This window comes from Lepidochelys kempii, chromosome 12, assembly GCF_965140285.1.
Source record: "Lepidochelys kempii isolate rLepKem1 chromosome 12, rLepKem1.hap1, whole genome shotgun sequence".
Lineage (NCBI taxonomy): Eukaryota > Metazoa > Chordata > Testudines > Cheloniidae > Lepidochelys > Lepidochelys kempii.
The window spans coordinates 39,661,031-39,681,596 of record NC_136391.1 but is presented as its reverse complement, the minus strand read 5'-3'; the positions used below and the strand labels follow the sequence as shown (position 1 = coordinate 39,681,596).

Genomic DNA, 20,566 nt, shown 5'->3' with positions numbered 1-20,566 from the left:
CAGTGGGGCTGGAGCGGCAGACACTCCTGTCCCCTTAAAAGTCCACTTGTCCCGTCTGGAGGAAAGGTTTATTTTTATTTTTTATATGAGGAACTCTGTGTAATTTCTCTTCATTGTGCAATGGTACAAAACATCATCCCTGTCCAGGAGATCTGGTCCACTAGCAGACATGCTTCTGGTTGCTATTTGCAAGTAATCTGATGCTGTTTTAGTTGGCTGTTTCTAACAAGGCACAGAACTGTGACTAGCTATAGACATGTCCCTCGTGTTTTTATAAGTGTGCGGAAAAAGATCAGAGAATTTGTCTAAATACACCAGACTCTCGCTAGAACATGGGATTCGGTGACTGCATTATAGCGGGGACCGCGTTAAAATGAATTGCAATTAAAGTAATTAAATTTGGGATACGTGGCCGCAACTGCATAATATGCGAACTCGCGCTATATAGACGTGCGTTCTAGCAAGGGTCCAGTGTACAAGCAATTACCTTCCTTCTTTGTGAGGTCACTGTTTATTGTAAATGAACATCTTACCTCAGGTAAGGTGCAGAGTAAACTGTATTAGAATTGTGCAGGGAATCAATGGCCAGTTAAAAACGCATTGTTAGTAACAGGCTCTCATAACGAAAATTATTTAAGGAAACAATATAATAAGTCTAATGATGGTTTTGGTTTTGTTGTGGGGAGGGCAGGAATTAGATCAACCCACTTCCCTAAAAGGGATTCTTCATTCTTTTCCTATATGAATTTCATTTTTAAGTGAAGCTGGCCATCTGGAACTTGGCAAAAACACTGATATGCATATGGTGTAGATCAAAGCTCCTCTGATTTCAGTGGATGGATGTTGATTTACACCAGCTGAGGATCAGGTATCTAACATTAAAACTGTATCTAACATTAAAACCTGCAAAGCTCTTAGTTTCTAAGGCCTGTGCGGTTAGCTTTTCCTTTTAAAAAGAAATATCTAATTTGCCGAAGAGTGGGAAATCATTTTGAAACAGTGACATGATTTCAAATTCCCTACCAGTCTTCACCAGTACAAATATCTAGAAAGAACAGTCATGTCTGCTTCATCAGCTCTCACTCCAGCTTGTGCAGAGAAGGCAGAAGGACCTTCTGTGAGGCAGGAATGAAAAGTAGTAATTCCTTTCATCCTGATATAGGAAGATCTAGACACAGTCGGCATCTCACTTCCCCCTCCCAAGCATCATACACAACCCTAATCTGCATGTTTCCCAAGACACCAGAGGCACTGTCCAGATGTGCAAATGTGTGGATTGTCTGTTCCTGAAAATTCTTCCCAAGTCTCAAGCAGAATTGATTAAAAATTCTTTGCTCTGGAAAAGGGAAGCAATGCAGACGGAGCATCCTAGACTTTCAGTTTATTCATAGAGGATATTGTGTAGTTTCCTTCTCAAGAACTGGAAACAGCATTGAATTTACAAAGTGTTGGGAGAGGCAGAATTACTGTTATGATATTTAAATAGTAAAGTGATTTTCCAGAATATAAGCCGTTTTACTGCCTCTTCAACTGGGTATTGATACTGTTGGTGTCTCAGATAATGCCATTTTCAGCAATAGTATTCCATCAAGAGGAGGCTCAGAAATGTCCATTTTAATGGGAAATTGGGGTTTGATGCACTGTATGTAACCAACATTTTTTTCCCCATCAGCACATCTTAATTGCTCTGGCAAAATCTTTATGATGCCATCAGACCTCCTCACTTGCCTTGTACAATGGCAATGGATGTGTCCTCAGTCATCCTGCTGTGTATTGTACTCTGACACATGGTATAGTGTATATATAGTATTCAGATTATCAACAGGTTATTTATAATGTTTTTTATAGCCTCAGTCCTGCAGTCAGGTTAATGTGAGTGAACCCTTGAAGTGGATGGGCCACACAAGCATTCAGGATCTGCCTGTGCAGTTTCTATTGCAATACTGGTTTTTTGAGTTGCAAACAGGGCTCTGGTTAACTTGACTCATGAACCAGGTGGAAGTGTGCACGCTACGCATGCCTGCGTTCTTTATATTGGCCACCAGTAAAGTAGAGGCTTGAATTTTTAAATTGACAGTCATTGGTTTTGAAAGCTCTTCATGGCATAGGATCTTGGAGCATTGAGACCAGGAACCTTGTCCTGATGGATAGCAGCCTTTGTTCATCACCTGCCATTAGGGATCCCAGCACCCTAACGTCCTGTCTGGCACTCAGATGTATGCCAATGGACCTTTGGGACCAAACAGCTCTGACTGCAGAATCAGGGCTTTCCTCAGTAACCACCCTGATGTTCCGGGTCAGTCTGACCTGGAACCTGCTTCCCCCTGCTGTCCAGCTCAGTCCATCCCTCCCTATCTTTAGAAGGCAGCTGACTACTGTTTTTCCCCAAAAAGGTGGTGGTGGTTTGTTTTCTTTTTTTAGAGTGATCACTGTTGGTTCCTGTTTATCATCATCCCTCTGGTTTGTACTGGATCCTCTCATTTGCTGTTACCTCTTCCTCTCTCTTTCACTTACCTAGATATTTATTATGCCAGGCTTATTCCCATTGGATCTCAGGGTCTTGACTTCTAAGAGGATCATTTTTAACTGTTGATGTTGTATTTTGATTTAGTGGTTGTTATGCTGGACAGTGTCTTCAGTGGAGATGGAGGGGGAATATTATTTTATTTAGCAGTTGATCTGCAAGTAGGAAAGTTTTGAGGCCCTCTCTGGGCCACAGCTGGATTTTGATGTCACACAGAACATCATAAAAATGATTCGTATTTCACTTCTTATTTGTGGAGATAAAGTTGAAAGGCCTTAGAATGTAAATGGTAGTTTCAGCCACATTTTCGGGGTATTATTTATCAATGTCACAGAGTGTTATGTTTGAGGGATTTTCTTTTTCCCTCTAGTAAATTAGATTTGAAGAGGGAATTGGCTTTTGAAGCTAGAGAGACAGGTAGCTTTTTGTTAGTTCTGAGACACCTTTGTGGAAGCCTTATTTCTCAGGAATCTGGGGGATATAATCGGGAACGTGTTCTGGAGCACCTCATTATGAGAATTACATTTCACCATTTGCTTCTCATATAAGCAGAGCAATGTAGAAGCAAATGCCCAAGAGAATAAATTCTTCCCTCAAACTAAAACATTTGCAGTGGAGGAGCAGTGCATCAATTAGCAGGCTGTTAATTAAATACCTTGTTTGATTTGCATCCAAATTATAATTTGTATGTTATATCTGGGCTTTGATACCTTTCCACTAACTGTTCCATGTATCTTTTTTAAGTTAAATTCTATTTTCCACTATTAAAACCTCATTCAGTCTCCAAAGTCTATGGTACGAGAAGATTAAAAGGTCAATCATTTTTGTATCCATTTAAAGTCCATTATTAGTTGCCCGCTACAACCTATCAAGCAACTCTCTTATTTTTTCCAGCCACTGATTCAGGAATCTATAGCTCTGTGCAGATAAATGGGATTTCATGGGCTTCTAACCTTCTTGCTTTATTGAAAAGCAGAATATTAACTGCTCCGCTGACCAGCTGTCCGTTAAAAACATACAGGCTATTTTTAGAAAATTGTTTGCCAATCAAATCCTAACATCTGTGGAGAGCCTTTCAGTTTGTTTGTTGTTTTATAAGCAAATGGTACAACTGCTTTCCCCCCTCCATTTAAATATTACCACTTACCTTCTCTCTGGGTCTCTGTGCATGTCTCAGGGCGTTATGAAGTACTGTAAATAGCGCAGCATGTTAGCTGGAATTGTAAACCTGTGAGGTTTAACAAGTCCATTAGGTGCTAGTTCTTGCTAGTCTATGGGGCCCCCTGCTTTATTTTCTCTTTAGTGAAATTAGCACTTAAAATTTTTTGCTAGACCCAGAGCTAAAAGTGTTCTGTTAGCCGGTAGGACTGTAGGCCAAGCTCTAAGTTATTAGGGAGTTGACATCTGGCTAATAATTGGCTGGAGTTCAGGAGAGACACAACCTGGCAAAGCATACAAATGCACAGATGCAGAGAGCTAACTGCTCTGGATTTCTGAAGAGACAGCTCTGGGTGTCTCTGGGCTGGCTATTGAGGACTTAACCCATTGATGTTAGCAACTGAAATGTCCAGATACTTATCGTCATCATACCAACCGCTACTGCTGGGGAAATCCTGATTTTTCCTTCCACAGAGTTTGATGGGCACTGGAGTTTTTTTCAGACCTAGTGCAAATCTTCCAGCCCACCTAGCATTACCAGGTTAATAACCTAATACCAGGACTTCGAGAAGCTGTAAATCAGAAAGACAAACATCTTTTTTTTTTTTTTTTTTTTAATTAAAATGTACCGCTTTCTTCAGTGAAATATGGCTTTGGGTCAGATTCAGAGAGACTCTGAGCATTCGCATCTCCTATAGAAGTTAGCAGGAGTTGTGGGTGCTCATTGTCTCTTGGGATTATGCCCTTTAATTTTATTAGATTTTTTCCCCTTTATATCATTGTCACCAGCCAATCAGAACCCATCTATGCAGCTCTGTACTGCATTAATCAAAGAGAGGAGATGCTTTTTATGTGCAGAGTTGTTATGATTAAATTACCTCCCCTTTTGTCTTTCATTTGCCATTTCATTTTAATGAATATTTTATAGAGATGATTTCTGCTTTTTAATAGTACAGAAATGTGAGTCCTGCTTCAGCTCTCACTCCTGCTTTATACCAGTAGAGTTACCTTTTCCACCCCAGCATAAATAACAGCAGAATCCAGTTTGCAGACACAGAATCAACTTTCGGTTAAAACTTCTTTTAAAAAAAAAAACCTGTCACAGTTAATAACGGGAGAGTGGGAAAGTGGTCTCAGCCAAAGTCTTGAGAGCTGAGGAGTTCATATTTACATCTGTTATTAAATAATAAACTCAAACCCATTATTTCATCCCACATTCCCAGTGACCCACTTCGTTCTCTCCAATGCAGGGTATTGATTTCTGTCCTGGGCAGAACATTTCTGGAGTAACAACCCATACTCAGGAGGAACACACCAAACTGCCTCTGCTCTTCCACTTGGGAAAGGACCCTGGGGAAAAATATCCAATAAGGTGAGCAAGAAAGACACTAATGGAAATGTTCATTGTTGGAAATGTTCTGGTCCAGAAGGATCTGGGAAGTGAGGTGACAGGAAAGTCTTCAGAGAGCACAGTGTGACTTTAACACAAGGCTTAGTTCATCTGGCATTTACTCTCCTGTTACAGATGCATTTGGTCCCATTATTTCACTGACCTGACTCTTTTGATTACTGGAAAAGGTGGGTGAGGTAATGTTTTTTATTGTACCAACTTCTGTTGGTGAGAGAGACAAGCTTTGAAGCTTACACAAAGCTCCTCTTCCAGCTATTCAGGTTCTGTTTCCTATGGGTAAAATCAGCTGTATTAAATGGTCAGCATGTCACTGTGAGCATTATATTGTTTTCATGTCTTGCTGTCCATCTTATTAATTCATTATTAATGGTATGTATTTTGTTAATTGATTATTATTTTGTCCCAAGAGGGATGTGAACAGGCAAATGCATCGAATGAAACTGATATGGCGATTGTGCCAATCTAGCAGTTAAAGCAGAATCCACAATCATATAGCTGTGTGTGGAAGGGAGACACATTTCTTAGGGAACAAGTGGTGGTGTAGTACATTAGCATAAATATCACCTTGGGTATATGGCAGTACCTAAGGGGTGTCTGTTTTATATATTTCTCAATAGACTTGCTAGCTGTATCTTAAAATCTGTATGAAGATCAGGCGTTACTCCCCAGAAAGCTTAGACAGGTGACCACAATTCCAAACTAACAAATAGAGAACAGAACAAAATATAGTTTTTCAAATGGTTTGGCCAGACACTGGGTTGGCACCTGTCCCAGCTTGGCTTAGACTGTCTAAAGAAAAGGAGGACTTGTGGCACCTTAGAGACTAACACATTTATTAGAGCATCAGCTTTCATGAGCTACAGCTCACTTCATTGGTTGCATGCAGTGGACAATACAGTGGGGAGATTTATATACATAGAGAACATGAAACAATGGGTGTTACCATACACACTGTAAGGAGAGTGATCAGGTAAGGTGATGTATCCGATGAAGTGAGCTGTAGCTCATGAAAGCTTATGCTCTAATAAATTTGTTAGTCTCTAAGGTGCCACAAGTACTCCTTTTCTTTTTGCGGATACAGACTAACACGGCTGCTACTCTGAAACCTGTCATTAGACTGTCTAGTAGCTCTTGTCCCATGTCCAACACCCCTTACCTTTTGTGTCCCATGGACAGGACTGACTCTAGGGCAGCTGCAGAATAGCAAATCAGTGAACATGCACACCCAAGCTAGTCTGCTGTCTGCGCTTGTTCTCCAGGGCCACGCCTCCCCTTTCCCATCTCAGCACATTCTGAGAGGTTTTGTCACCAGTACCTTCCCCCTGCATTCTGTCATGGCAAGTGGGAAGCTTTCAAGCCTGTGGGAGCTTCCTCAGAGAGTAATTGAGTTGGTGGATTCCCTGCCTACTCTTTGGAGTGGGCTGGCCTCTTAATCTCCCATAACTGTGTCACTGCAACCTGCACCTCTAGCAGACTTCCTGCCTCAAATGATTTGTGCAAAGGTTTAAGCAGGCATCAGCTAACCCAGCCAGAAAGTGAATCAGGCCCTGTAAGTTTAATTACAACCACCCTACGAAAAGTCTGGCTGGGCTCCGCCCTTCTCCATTGATTAGGAAGAATGATATGGGAGTTTTAGCACAGTCAGATGGCGGACTGGGATATGCTATCATTTCCATTCCCGTTGGCTCTGATTTATAGAATGTATAAGTAAATAAGGAGGAAACTGGAGCCACCAGGACCACCTGCACAGAAATGGTTTTGCGCAGTGGCTTCGACAGAGATGTTTTCTGAACTGACAGGACTGCAATTACTCAACCATTTTAAATAATTGAGTGGATGCACTCATTCCATTATTTTCAACAGCACTGAGCCTGTACTGTCCACTAAGTGTTCTCACTAGACAGAGAGAAGGGGAGAAAAAATATTTTCACTTCTCTCTCTCATAACAGATGAGCACCCTAGAGGTACATTACAGAGTGTATAAAACTCTCCAGAATCCCATTGCATTTGCTCTCTTTCTATTGCATTTCAGCACTAATGAACAAACCAAATCATATCACATCTTATTCTTTGCAGTTGCTGCTGTGTTTTAAATTCAGCTCAGTAAAATTACATTACTGGATTGGGATTCCAGATGAGACTATATCCGGCTTGGGTTAATGGCTGTGTTTTTTGCGGAAGGTGGAAATCACCCCATTCCAAAAATTAGATAATCAGAAATCTTATCTTGGCTATGTTGGTCTGTGTTTTGGAGAGGCTTATCTGGGAGGTGTCTGTCTGCAGGGCACCTGCTGCCTGATAGTTTAAGCATTCCTTTCAACATCCATGTTTTGAGGATTGAACTAAATTCCAGTGATACGTCTGTAGTCATTTCTCATATGGTTCCATTGCTTTCTGGATACACACAAGCTGTTGCCTTGATTGAATTTTATGGTAAGATTATGACATGATTATGGAAAGCAGTGATGTTATTTAGTCTGCGGAAGAGAAGAATGAGAGGGGATTTGATAGCTGCTTTCAACTACCTGAAAGGCGGTTCCAAAGAGGATGGATCTAGACTGTTCTCAGTGGTAGCAGATGACCGAACGAGGAGAAATGGTCTCAAGTTGCAGTGGGGGAGGTTTAGGTTGGATATTAGGAAAAACTGTTTCACTAGGAGGGTGGTGAAACACTGGAATTTGTTACCTAGGGAGGTGGTAGAATCTCCTTCCTTCAAAGTTTTTAAGGTCAGGCTTGACCAAGCCCTAGCTGGGATGATTTAGTTGGGGATTGGTCCTGCTTTGAGCAGGGGGTTGGACTAGATGACCTCCTGAGGTCCCTTCCAACCCTGATATTCTGTGATTCTGTGATATGCAAACCATAATGGACAGGCTGTTTTTAGTAAATGAATATTTCTTTCTGCAACATGTAATGTTACTCTTCTCTTGTCTCTGGTCACATTGGAAACATCATGGAAAGTAGGTCTTCTATGTAATACTTAAATTATCCTCATTTATGGGGATGTTACTGGTGTGTATTTTTATTTAGTTTAATTATCCCCTTTGGCAGCTTGCCCATTGGGAGTCCCTACATTAATGTTCCTCAGAGGGAAAACCAGCATTCTGTTGCCAAAAGGGTAATTTAAGTCCGTACTGGTCCCAGTAAGAACCTTGATTACCTGCATCTTCTTCACTTTTGTGTGGTAAGGATTGAACCAGTTTTGTGTCTTTGTCATCTGAGATGTTAATGATCATGTCTAAGAAGGCTGAGGGACAGACACTAATTTATGTCTTACGTTGTTTTTTGTAGCTCTGAGGGGTTATTTTTTGAAACATAAGATCATACATTAACACTGACATCGTCGGGGAGAAGCATTTCTCTAAGTCCAAGCAATATTCATTCTCCTCTCAGGACACAATTCCTCGTCCTTCAGATTAATTTAAATCCACTGGAACTGTAGAAGGCCTTTGTTACAGAATATATTAGAGACTGGACTAGGTGATTTAATAAGTCTTTTCCTTTTATTAAATTCTTTGATTCTCTGAGTATTGCACATCCCACAAGTACCATACAGGGAACAGTTCTTCCAAGAATATCATGCATCCAAGCAACATTTTAGAGAGATTAAAATAATCTGTTGCTAGCACCTTCAGAACCAATTGTGGGGAAAAATACTTCAGCTTTATTCACACGTGTCTATATTAAGATGCTTTACAATACTCACTAAGAACACAAGCAAACAGTATATAAAACTAAATTTAGCACAGCATAAAATACAATAAACCCAATACAAACTGCAATAAAGAAGGTGTTTGGAGTCAAACTCTGAAGGTGCAGAAGGAATTGTCAGAATAAATCTCCAGAGGTGCAACATCTTAACAAACCAGCACAGAAAGCTAAAGCCATTGCTTGTCATTAATGGCAGTCAGTACTGCCATCCGACCTGAGTGATTAATCCTCATCCAAACTAGGAGTCCACTAAAACTCTGGGCCTAGAGAAGTAGTGACCTCTGATTTAAGACAATATAGTTGGCTAAAATGGAGGAAACAGTTGGAATCCACAAAATTGGCTATTTACTAATGATTTCCGAATCCAACAGGAATGTTTTTAAAACAGGGTTTACAAGAGCATGATGAAAAATCCTAGAAACCATCAAAGAATTAACAATGCTAGTTATAGCGCCAGAAAAGAGAGGAAGAAGCGCCTGACAGAACTGATAGGAGAAAGGATCTGACAGAAGAGCAGCCAATCTGACCTCACAGGTCAGGGCAGAAACGTCAGAATGAGCAAAACCGGTGTATAATTTCACCCAGGGGACAATCAGAGGGAAAGTTATGCTAGGTCCTCACCATCTAACCAGAGGGAAACAGCAGCGGCCGCATTGAGGGAGAGCACCTGCAAATTACCTGCAGCCCAAGGAGAAGTGCCGAGGAAAGCATTAAAACTATGAAAAAGTTGCTGAGAAGTATGGTTAGATGCCTCGGTCAAGACAACAGAAGCCTAGTGTCAACCAAGCAGGTGTTAGACAATGAAAGATTGCTAGGAAGCACTCACGTCAGGCACATGCCTGGAGTTCTTCCAGCAACACCTCTTGCAACAAACAAGTCATCCCACAGCCTGGAGGGGTCTGAAGAGAAATATGACTGTGGAGGACAGCTTGTCTAAGTACATCTGTGGGCTTTTGCCCTCTGTAATCCAGACATTGGTACCTCTGTGTTGCAGTGAACCATTAAATCAACCTCTGCTTATATAAACACCTGCAAATATTTTGATGATTAACCCTCTTAGCTGAGAGTGACGCTTCACAAAAAGGAATATTAAAAGAAACTCATGAATTCAAGTGAAAAATTATCTGAAAAGGGCAAAGTCAGCTAATAAAAAGGTCCAGACAATGTCTAGACAAGTGAGTGGCCACAAGAAATGGCTGCCTCAAATCAAGACTCACAAATCAGCATTGAAACAAATACAGAAATATCAGGTGAATAATCGCCATCATTTTTGTTTAAGTGGCCCATAATTAAGCAGTGGACAGTACAAGGCTGAAAAGTCAGCAAACCGCTCACAAATTCTATTGGTGAACTAGGTTGTACAGCGCCTCGCACAACGGGGTCCAGGTCCATGATGAGGGGTACCTCCTATGTAGTATGTTAATATTGCTACTACTGCTCATAATAATAGGTAGGAAATAAACTACTTCTGCCCTGGAAACTGCCACATGGCACCTAGATGAGGTTACAGGGCAGGTACTAACTTATAATAAGGCTCTACCACTAGAAACCCCATTAGTGCAACACCTCCAGCCTAAGCAGCCGTTGCAGAAGAGTGTGGAGAACAGTGCCACCCTAATCTGTGACGCTACGGGAGTGATAAGAGTCTCAGAGACGAGTAGATCTCTGTCACTGCCAGAAGGTCAATCTTCCTGATGATGGACCATATCAGATCTGTTAACCACAGACTGCATTCTGGAGTAAAACCATCCATGCTCAGATGACTGAGGAAGGGAAATACAGTCAACAGGAGTTATGGAAATGAAATTAGCCAAACAGAGAGCAGAGGAAGAAAAGTCCAACTGGCAGATGACACAGGAGGACCCCCCCAGCAGTGACCTGCTACCCCCAATGATGAGTCCTGGGAGCAAAAACAAAACTTAGCACCACCAAGTAATTAATAAGACACAAACATAACTGTAAAAGCAGCAGCACAACCTATCCTCCCAGTTAAACAACGTACTTAGCTAAATAGCAGCAATAAGGGCTCCGATGGAAAAAAGAGACAATGCAGCATGGAATACAGGAACGCTCCACTCCGAGGCAACGTCTGGTTTTCAGTGAGGGTCTAGCTCTACCCTGTTTCACAGCTGTTTTGACCGAGGTGCAAGCGGCCGTGCCTTGTCTGAGGTCATGCAGTGATCCTGGGGACTCTGCAACCAAGGAATCTCTTGTTTTCCAGGCCTCGGATAAAACTGCTAAACCACACTCCCACATCCCCCCCCATGCCTCTTCCCCCCACATTTTCTTTCTAGGATTGTGGTGTTCCCTGTTTAACATGTGCTTGTTGAGCTCTTCTGAAGACAGAAAATTGATGTAGGAGGTGTGGGGGAGGGGACTACCCTTCTCATCTTCTGAAAGATCTAGAGCTCATCTGGTGTTTCCATGCTTGGTAACACCTAATCAGTACAAAAGTTACTTCCCTTTCCCACGTGGGAAGGAAGGTGATGGTATGTCTGGGCTATCTCTGCTTTCCACTGGGAGGAAGGGCTAACTCCAGACTCTCACCCTGAATCAGCCGGGACTGTAGCTCAGTTATACATGCCTACACTTGCCACAGTCCAGCCCTCCCTATGGTTTCCTTTTGTCCAGTGTTATTGCAACAGCATTTCTTACTGCACTCTATTCCGACTTTAGGAGTAGTAGCCCTGTCTAAATGGACACGGGCTGCTGTCACCCACGTTGTAGATCGATAAAAGATGTCCATCTCCAGAGCTGCCACTGACGCTTTGTACAAGGCCTTCTCTCTCTCCCTCCCTCCCCCACTCTCCACCACCACCATGGCAAAGATTTGAATAACAATAGTGCTTTAAAATCTGCATTTGATCATTGTGTGCAGCTTTCATGGCGCCAGCACACACTTCAGGGACACCTTAAATTCTAAAGTTAGCATTTAAACAAAAGTGGTGTAAATGGGTCCAGTACTGAGAGCTGAGACCCAAGAAAACACAATTGTTGGAATTAATGCTAATACGGGAGACCATCAAACACTCATTTAACCACACATTCCTTTATTAAGTCCAAAGGCCAAATGGTAGTTTATACAATTGCTCTAAACATGTCCAACAGCCTAAAGAATAAGCAATTACAACACCCAATACAGTAACAAAAAGTATTTCACAAGCATGTGATCAGCATACTTATAAACAGGCCAGACCTAGGGAAAACTGTCTATTCCTGGCATGCTCCAGCATGACAAAGAACCCTCACAGTTCATAACTTTTTAAATCCCCTTCAACAAACAAACAATGTCCTAGGTAATTAATACTCTCACTAACAACCAGTTTGAGACAGTTTGCCCTTATTTCCAGTCTTAATCCAGATAAGATTTACAATCTCCCTTTTCCCCAAGGTGTCTCCTGTTTCTCTCTTCCCACCCTTCCCGCTGACCAATAGATTTTTTTGTTGCAGCGGGGTTCCCATCGGTCTTCCTTTCTAAGGTAACACTGGTATCCATGTTGGCTCCTTCTAAGACAGACTTTTTTGCTTTATTTAAAACCATCAGCAGCACCCCTATTGGTCAGAGGCCCTCTTTTTGGAAACTTCCCCTTATCTCATTAGTTATTTTTTTTGAACCAGACATCCTCCCTATTTCATTTCTTTTACCTTATAACTTGTTTCTTTCAAGGCCTTCCTTTTACTTGCCAGCCAGGGCCTTTCTTTACAACGCACCTATTTCCTTAAGCAAACTTAAGCTAACTCTGATTCCCTAATTTTGTATTTACTCTACAACAATGGTCAAAAAAAACAAACAAACTCAACACCAGAAAAAGAAGAGCAGTTAAAAATAGGCTGAGATTAAATGGACCAGAGGGACAATCCTTTTGCTGATTGCTAGAGACAGACAGCCACCAAGAGGAACCTGATTGACATACTCAGGAAGGGTGCTCCCTAGATGAGCCTCTGAATTCAGAAGGCCTTGCTTCTACATAGAGCCAGCTAGAATCTCAGACAAAAATCAAGGACAACGTGGTTGATTTGTAAATGCCTTGGAGAGAAAAGGTGTGAGGCAGTCACTCAGGCCTAGCTCATTGTAGGCTTTCTATGTTGTCAGCAGGAGAATTGTAGGAGGAGTGTGATAATTTTGCACAGCAAGAGCCAAAAGGATTTAAGAGCAATTGTATTAAAATTCCCCCAAAAGCTACCAGAATAAAAGATGATTAAAATATGGGTCTCAGGACTGTTTTTTTTATTCTAACCCTCTTCCCATTTCCCTTTATGTCATGCCTCCTTCCAGTCAGTGCAACTTGCTGCATCTGAAAAGCAGAGCCCAGACCAGTTGTCTCCATCTCATCTAATACAGATTTTACATTGAGAATAAACTTGACAATGGAAAACAGCAACAAAGGAAGACTGAATAATAGCAGAAGATTAAGTCTTAGATACTACAGTGGTGGACGCTGTAGGAAACCCAGAAGGTACCTGAAGTAGATAAGATTAGCTCATCAGGGTCTGGATGTGATTATTTAATAATTAGAAACAAAAAGGGATTTTTGTTAGACCAATTCCTATAGAGAAAGAAGTAAAATACAGAAGCCACTTTATTAACCAGATATTATGTTCTTCCACTACCTTCACATACGTCTGGTAAAATACACTGTAAATCTGAGCACTAGTATTAAATAGCTTGGTGTCAGACTTCTGTGAAGCTTGTTATATTATCACGAGGAGTCCGGTGGCACCTGAAAGACCAACAGATTTATTGGGCATAAGCTTTCGTGGGTAAAAAACCTACTTCTTCAGATGTATCTGAAGAAGTGGGTTTTTGACCCATGAAATCTTTAAGGTGCCGCCAGACTCCTCGTTGTTTTTGTGGATACAGACTTAACACAGCTACCCCACTGATACTTGTTATAGTATGACCATTTGGGACCATTTCTCTCAATAATAAGGTAATCCTATGGTCCCCAGGATAGAGGTATTGGAGTCTGCTTGTATATTAATCACATGGAAAAGGTATAATTTAAAAACCAAGATCTAGCTCAAAAACTAAGCTAGCTAGAAATGTTTCAGAGTAACAGCCGTGTTAGTCTGTATTCGCAAAAAGAAAAGGAGTACTTGTGGCACCTTAGAGACTAACCAATTTATTTGAGCATAAGCTTTCGTGAGCTACAGCTGTACTCCTTTTCTTCTAGCTAGAAATGTTCTCCCTGATTTGGGTATACTGTGTATTACGGGTTTATGTGTGATGAGAAAGATAAAGAAATTGTCTCATAACTTCTAATAGAATTCAAAATTAGTAGCAAACCTGAAGGTGAAGGACTGTGAGGATTCTAAGATTAAAATGATACTCTGTTAATCAAAGTACTACATTAAAGACCTCTCCATCCCTTCCTACAAATGTTAATTTCACAGTAGGGCATGGAAGAGGGGGGTTAACAGCAGAGCAGTTTATGTGTGGATTTGTTTGGAGAGGGAGGAGACCAGAACAGATTGCCAAAGCACAATTACTCTAAATGAACTAAGCACAGACCACACCTGTGTCTGGGACCTAGTGCTTGCAATCCAGCCCTGATTGGCTCTCCAGAGACTTCCCAGAGGTAAAGTGTCAATTAGTGTAATGACCCTGGACTTTGTCCACTCTGTTCTTTCATTCTGAGCATGGAATAACTTCATGTACACAGGGGGATCTCTTTTAGCAAACTCCTCTCAACAACACCTGCTCAACCCTTGCTCACGTTCTCTCTTCTTTCACTGCTATTCCTAGCTCTTTCCTTCAGCAGGATTGTTGAGCTAGAATACAAATCCAGTGTGCCCTGGAGGCAGAGAGGTCTGAACCTTCACTCAGATGGTAACATTCAAACACCTGGCTTGAAAATATCATTTTTATAGAAAATGCTGCAGACTCTGCACTTGGGGCCTGATCCTGCATTCCCATTGAAGACAGTGGGGTGACTCGTAAGAGTAAGAGGTACATAGCTAGGAACCTCTCTTACAATTACGAGTCACCCATTGTCTTCAGTGGGAATGCAGGATCAAGCCCCTAATCAAACTCGCACTAATCAAACTCACACTCCTATTACAAACGCCTTCTCCAAACATGCTTCTGCCATGAGGCTGTGGGCAATGAAAACCCACTAAATACAGTCACCAAATACTGCTCTGTGAAAGCACGGCACGTGAGCGTGGGATCCTCAGCCAGCATATTGTAGATATGAGCAGATCAGCCTGCGGGTCTGAGTAAGTTGTGAACTCCGTGGGGCAGAGACTCCATCTTCCTCTGTTTTTTGGGCCAGCCACACTGGCACTCAAATAACAACCACAAAGGAGCGAATGATGATTTCACGGCATGACTCCAATTTAAAGTGAACAGTAGTCACATGGCCAGTGCACTGCCCCGGTATACCCCCACACACTTGGAACGGGACTAGATGAGAAACAGGGGTTGTGTTTTAAAAACATGTTATAGCTAACACATTTTAGGGCCAGACTGAGAGAACCTTACATTGACTAGTACTCTGGCCTGTACACCCTGAGGAGTCCCACTGAAGTCAGACTTAGAGTACTTCAGGTGAGTAAGGCTGTCACAATTCAGCATGTTTTAAAACACTTGTGTAGGCTCAGTGTAACTTTTAAGAATATGTCTATACAGTACTTAGCTTGTATTCACTAATTTAATTAACTAATTCACTTTTAGGTCATATGTTTTCAAACACAGCCTAGACATGGCCCTGAAGTTTTAGACTGCACTTGCTTTACAGATGTGAAACTATTTTCTGAGCTAGGCTGCTTCAAACAGACCATGCTTCTGGAAATTGTTCAGTCTGTGCCAAATACTGAAAGGATCTAACTGTTGAGGTACTACAGTGATGGATGGTTTGAATACCCCAAGATAGGTAGATAAAAGGATCGGGGTGTTTCTGTTCAGATCAGTCGAGGAAACTGGAATGGGTTCACAGGAACTGATGTTGGGCCTAGATTTCCTCTGGTAACTGAACTAGTGAGGAACACACAAACAATGTCCTGCATGTGCAGATTAGAGCAAGGAGATGCTGTAAATGACACTAGCCTTCTCGATTCTATTCGGCACCATGCACACGGATAACAGATGGCTGGTGAGACGTAGAGCTGTGGGCAAACCCAGTGGCTGTGATTATGATGAAAAGGAGGGTTTCACCATCTACCGCCTTGACATGTATGGAGCAAAAAGCAGCAAAATCACAGCAACACATTGTTACCTGTCAGCCAGGCCACATCTCGGTTTTCCAGCTAATTTTGAACCCTGTGTACCAAAAGCACTTTTGGTGGGTGAAGCATATAACCCTTAGGTATTTTACAAAGAAGATGTGAAGCTTAAAGTTCCATTTATAAATTGTTTATAAAAGGTTAATAAATGCTGAATAGGGGTTAAATGTGTTACAGACATAAGTAGTATGTGTGTTTAGATCATTATAACCACATCAGTAAAAAGTCTGGTGGTTTTGAGCAACCTATTGATCCATTGGACTCTAACAATTAATTAACCATTTATTAACCCTTTTATAAATGGCACCTTACTACAAAGTGTGATCAAATAAGGTTTTCAAAGCGCTTTGAGGTCAATAGATGAAAGGTGCAATAGAAGGACAAAGCACTATTGCTATTCGAATGTATTTTCATGTGAAGTACACAAGCTATCTTGGTTTCTGATCTGCCAATCACAGTAGCATTTAGGCTTGAGATGCGTTCTCTCTTTTCAATTTTGCAGCATAGTTTCATTTCCTCCTTTAAAGAACTATCCAATTTCAATAGGCTCCAGTGCCCAATTTATTGGGTAAGTCATTGTACATCTCCTCTCTTACTACATCCACAGCCTTTGTGAGCTTCCCTTTGTGTTGTCTCCTGCCAGCGCACCGGCTCTTCTTTGTGGTCTCTTCCTGTATGTCAACATAGATTAGCTTTTAAGGCCTAACAACCTCCGCTGAATAACTTTTTTTAACAAATGGTCATCCTGGAAGTCCTGTGTGTTGAATGTGACCAGAGAACCTCCAGATACAATGTGGCCATTGTGCCATTCGGGTGCAATGCTGTCTCAACTCACTGGCCATGTGGCTGCTGCTTTGAATGCTCCTATCAAGAGTGGTAGCCAGAGATGGTCTTTGGGACTGGCAAAACGTTTGGTCGACCCCCAGTTTTCAGAATAGCCTCAGGTGTAAGACAGAACTGTAGAATCTTCTGCAATTGGAGAAAAAAGGAGATAGAGTGTGATGGAATGGGAACTTCACAAGAATAATCTCTCCTGGTGGTCCAACCAAATCATACAGCTGGACCTGGTGATAGTCTCTACATTTGTTCTCTAATCCAGGATACAGCTAGCTAGGTGTGAGAGAGACAGATTAGCTTGCTTGAGCTTGTCATTCCCAATTCCCTTTCGTTCCCTATCAGCATAGCTCAGACCCATCCCCACACTCAGCTTCTCTCTGGAAGGCTGCCGAGGAGATGTGATATTTATAGGGTTTACTGGAAACAGTTGGCACATTGCTGGGCTTCAAAATACGATTGTTTTTCAGAGAAGGAAATTAGCTGGAGTGTGGGGCTGGTGGCCAGCTCCGGCTGTTAGCAAAGAGAGCCGGGGGTCAGGGCCACGTTGCATTGTTTCCCTTTTATCTCCAGAAGCAATTTGCCGTTCTCTGTTTCTTAAGTGACTCTTAATATGGGCAAAATAAGATCATTGGGTATTATCCTCCATTTTAGAAGTATTTGAAGTATTACCACAGTGAAATAGAGTGTAAACCACTTAAACAATACCTACTGAAGTAATCATTCTGATTAACAGGAGATAGGTTCACAGTTCTTTGCATGGGGGCTTTAGGCGGCCAACTCCCCATTAAGGTCAATGGGAGAAGCTCGACTAGTGTCCTGTGTATGAATGTGACTGGTTGGTGCCAGCCAGCAACAATAACGTTGCTGAGAACATTCTTGTGGTTTAAACATGGGCTGGGGAGTTGGGAACTCTGGGTTCTGTCTCTGGCTCTGTTCCGTGAGTTCTCTCTTGGGTTTCCCCATTTGTGGAGTGGGGTTCATGATATTTGCCCACCTCACTGGGGATTGTGAGACTGAATTAGTCAATGTTGGTAAATAAAATACAAAATCCTTGGGTCGGAGCGCAACAAAGTCGCAAAGTACTGCAAAGGAAAAGTGGGTGGGGTGTTCCAAACCACCAAGGCCCCCAATTCCGATTTGAAATTCAATGAAATTCAATCCTGCGCCCTCCAATGCTTCTGGAAATCCTACCCAACTTACTCATTTACTTATTTCAATGTGTTACCAGTGTTCGTATAGTGCTCTAGGCACCGTCCCAGAGCATCCGTACCAGGCATCAGTTTCCCAATGGATTTTAGCAATTGCCCTAAGTCCCATGCGCTGTACAAACTCATGTCCCCTAAACATACCATACATCAAACCAGACACCAGGGTAGTGTCTAACTAATAACTCCTGTTGCTTTTCATATTGTTCTAGTTTTTCCAGCTCTGAGTATCAGGAAGTTATGGAACAAATATTCCCCCAAGTTCAGCTGCACAAGAAGACCATGGTGCCAGGGGAGCCACAGCTAAACATGTGTGACAAGGCCGTCATGGTAAGGGATTAAAACATAAATCAATTTGAGCATCCTTGTCTTATAATGTATTTTGTAAAGCTTAAAAGTCTCAGCTAACACTGAGGCGGGCTAGAGAAGAAAAGTCATTCAGGCCTTTCGAAGGGCTATCTGGCTACTGCATTGAAGATACAGCCATTGGTTATCTGTGGAATGCCGTAGTACAAAGTGAGCGGCCTTAGGCCTGGATAGTCAACCAGCACACTGTGATAAACTCTGTGACTTCCTTCCTTATAGATAGCACAGTATCCACTGCTCTGGCGCCTTCGCCTCCGTCCTAATCCCCTGTACACATCGCAGAAATCCAGCTGCATTGTGAGCAATGGTATCGGCACCTGGGCTCTCGTAGTTCTCCGTGGGTTTGGGTATCTTGGGTCCACCTCCCCAAGCCCTCCCACAACTGTTTTTCCAAAGTCTTCATGATCTTAAACACAGCAAATGGAGAGGAGTGCTGATTTTCTGTTCAGGTGGTATTTGAAACTGCATGTTTGATAGCTGTGCTTTGGCATTTCAGTCGAAAAGTCCCTGATGTCTACTGAGCTCCTTCTGAACTTGGTGATTTGGGACATTGAGAAGGGCACAGAGCAGTGTGCAAGATCTGAAGCCTGTAAACCCCAAAGAGGGAGAAGTATTTAGTGTAGTCCAAGATGTGTGTCTAGGATACTGGGATGAAACTGAAAAAACGGAAAACGTTGTAGGTTGAATAGCAGGAAAAATCCTCCTGACCATGAAATAATCTTTCAGGGCAAATTCCAACGGCTACAGTATATAACATAGGGAACAGTCTTGCATTAGTAGAGAGATGGATAGTGTCCCCTTGTAAGTTTTTACCATCTCTAATTTCTAGGGTTTTTATTTCTTGGATGTTGTGCAGGGGGAAGCAATTGAATCAGTCCTCCTGTGCTGCGTTTGTTCACGTTTGCTTTAATAACTGTCATCACTCAACAATGGTATTATATTGCCTGCTTTGATAAATGGATTGAAAGGTTCTCTTAATTTCTGCATGTATCTACTGGTGGGTCCCCATATCTGTTCTTAGTGCCAAGCCCATTTACTTGGGTTGTGCACTGAAGAGCCCTTGGGGGACTGGGAAGAGGAATCTTTCCTGTTTGGCTATGGAATAAAGCTGGTCAACCACTTCGTAGCTGTTACTCCAGTCTCAGGACAGGAATAGGCACTGCAACTTCAGCACCTCTGCACCACTGATGTGGCAAATCCTCCACTCTCTTGTGCTCCCCGTCACTAGTGCTCAGGGAACCCCTGTCGCGCTGCTCTCTCAATGTGCTGGTTTGGAGAAACTGCCCCTATGCCTGGACTCACTCCAGGTTTGTTGGAGGTGGGACTTGGCACATGAAGGGATCTCAGGACGTGGTGTTTAAAGAATGGATCTATGAAAGCTGAATGGATTTAAATCTTTGAGTCTAAAGCAGATGTAATCCAGGTTTTCAAAAGGATGAAAATTCCCTTTGTTTGTTTGGATCTTTATTGCTTCAGCAGAATGTTTAGCCTGTGACATTTCCAGTGGGTTTCCCGTGTTCTTATGTATTTTGAAAGTGAGAAACATATTTAGAAAACAGAATTAATTGTTCTTAAATTGTCTGGAGCCCTTCGTTTCAGGAGACGGGCTGGTATGAAATCTCTCTGCCTTCCCGTTCGCAGCCTGCAGAGGTTGCTGGCACGTCACTGCCATCTGCTGTTAGTTACATGGAATGTAAACCTGCTCCAGCGTTTTTTGTAGCATTAATCTTTTCCCTGAAGGAATCTGATACTAAACAAATGCAAATGACTAGATTAAATAAATTATATATATATATCTATCTATATGACAGTAGGTCAGAGCAGACTTGACCTTTAATAACTGACAAGAAGAGTTTCCCATGGATGTATGGGTACTGAGAGAGAGGAAAGAGAGATCAGCATTTACAAGGCTACTGTTTCATAAGAGGGAAAGCAGAGGATTTCTGGAGACAGAACAGGAATTGTAACTTTTCATTCATTTTACTGCAATCCCACATTTCATTTTGTTTTTCATCATTTAAATACTCACACACACTCCCACTCGCCCATGGGTCTGCTGGGTTTCCTCACTGACCATGTTTATCCTCTGCCGCCTGCACACTGGGACAAGATCATTCAAGAAGCAAGAAAACA

The 20,566-nt window shown here is 42.0% G+C and overlaps 1 protein-coding gene across 11 annotated transcripts in view; it reads left to right on the top strand.

Annotated features, from left to right (window-relative positions):
* The window catches only part of GALNS (galactosamine (N-acetyl)-6-sulfatase), a 79,233-nt gene that overhangs the window by 42,480 nt on the left and 16,187 nt on the right, over positions 1–20,566 (top strand). For 10 of the 11 annotated variants that reach the window (XM_078848139.1, XM_073308197.2, XM_073308194.2 and 7 more), the window contains 2 exons: positions 4,933–5,054; positions 18,280–18,397. In XM_078848139.1, the coding sequence (XP_078704265.1) occupies positions 4,933–5,054; positions 18,280–18,397 (240 nt within the window). Of the gene's footprint in view, positions 1–4,932; positions 5,055–13,077; positions 13,259–18,279; positions 18,398–20,566 lie in introns of those variants that run through there. The other variant, XM_073308204.2, reaches the window with a different exon arrangement.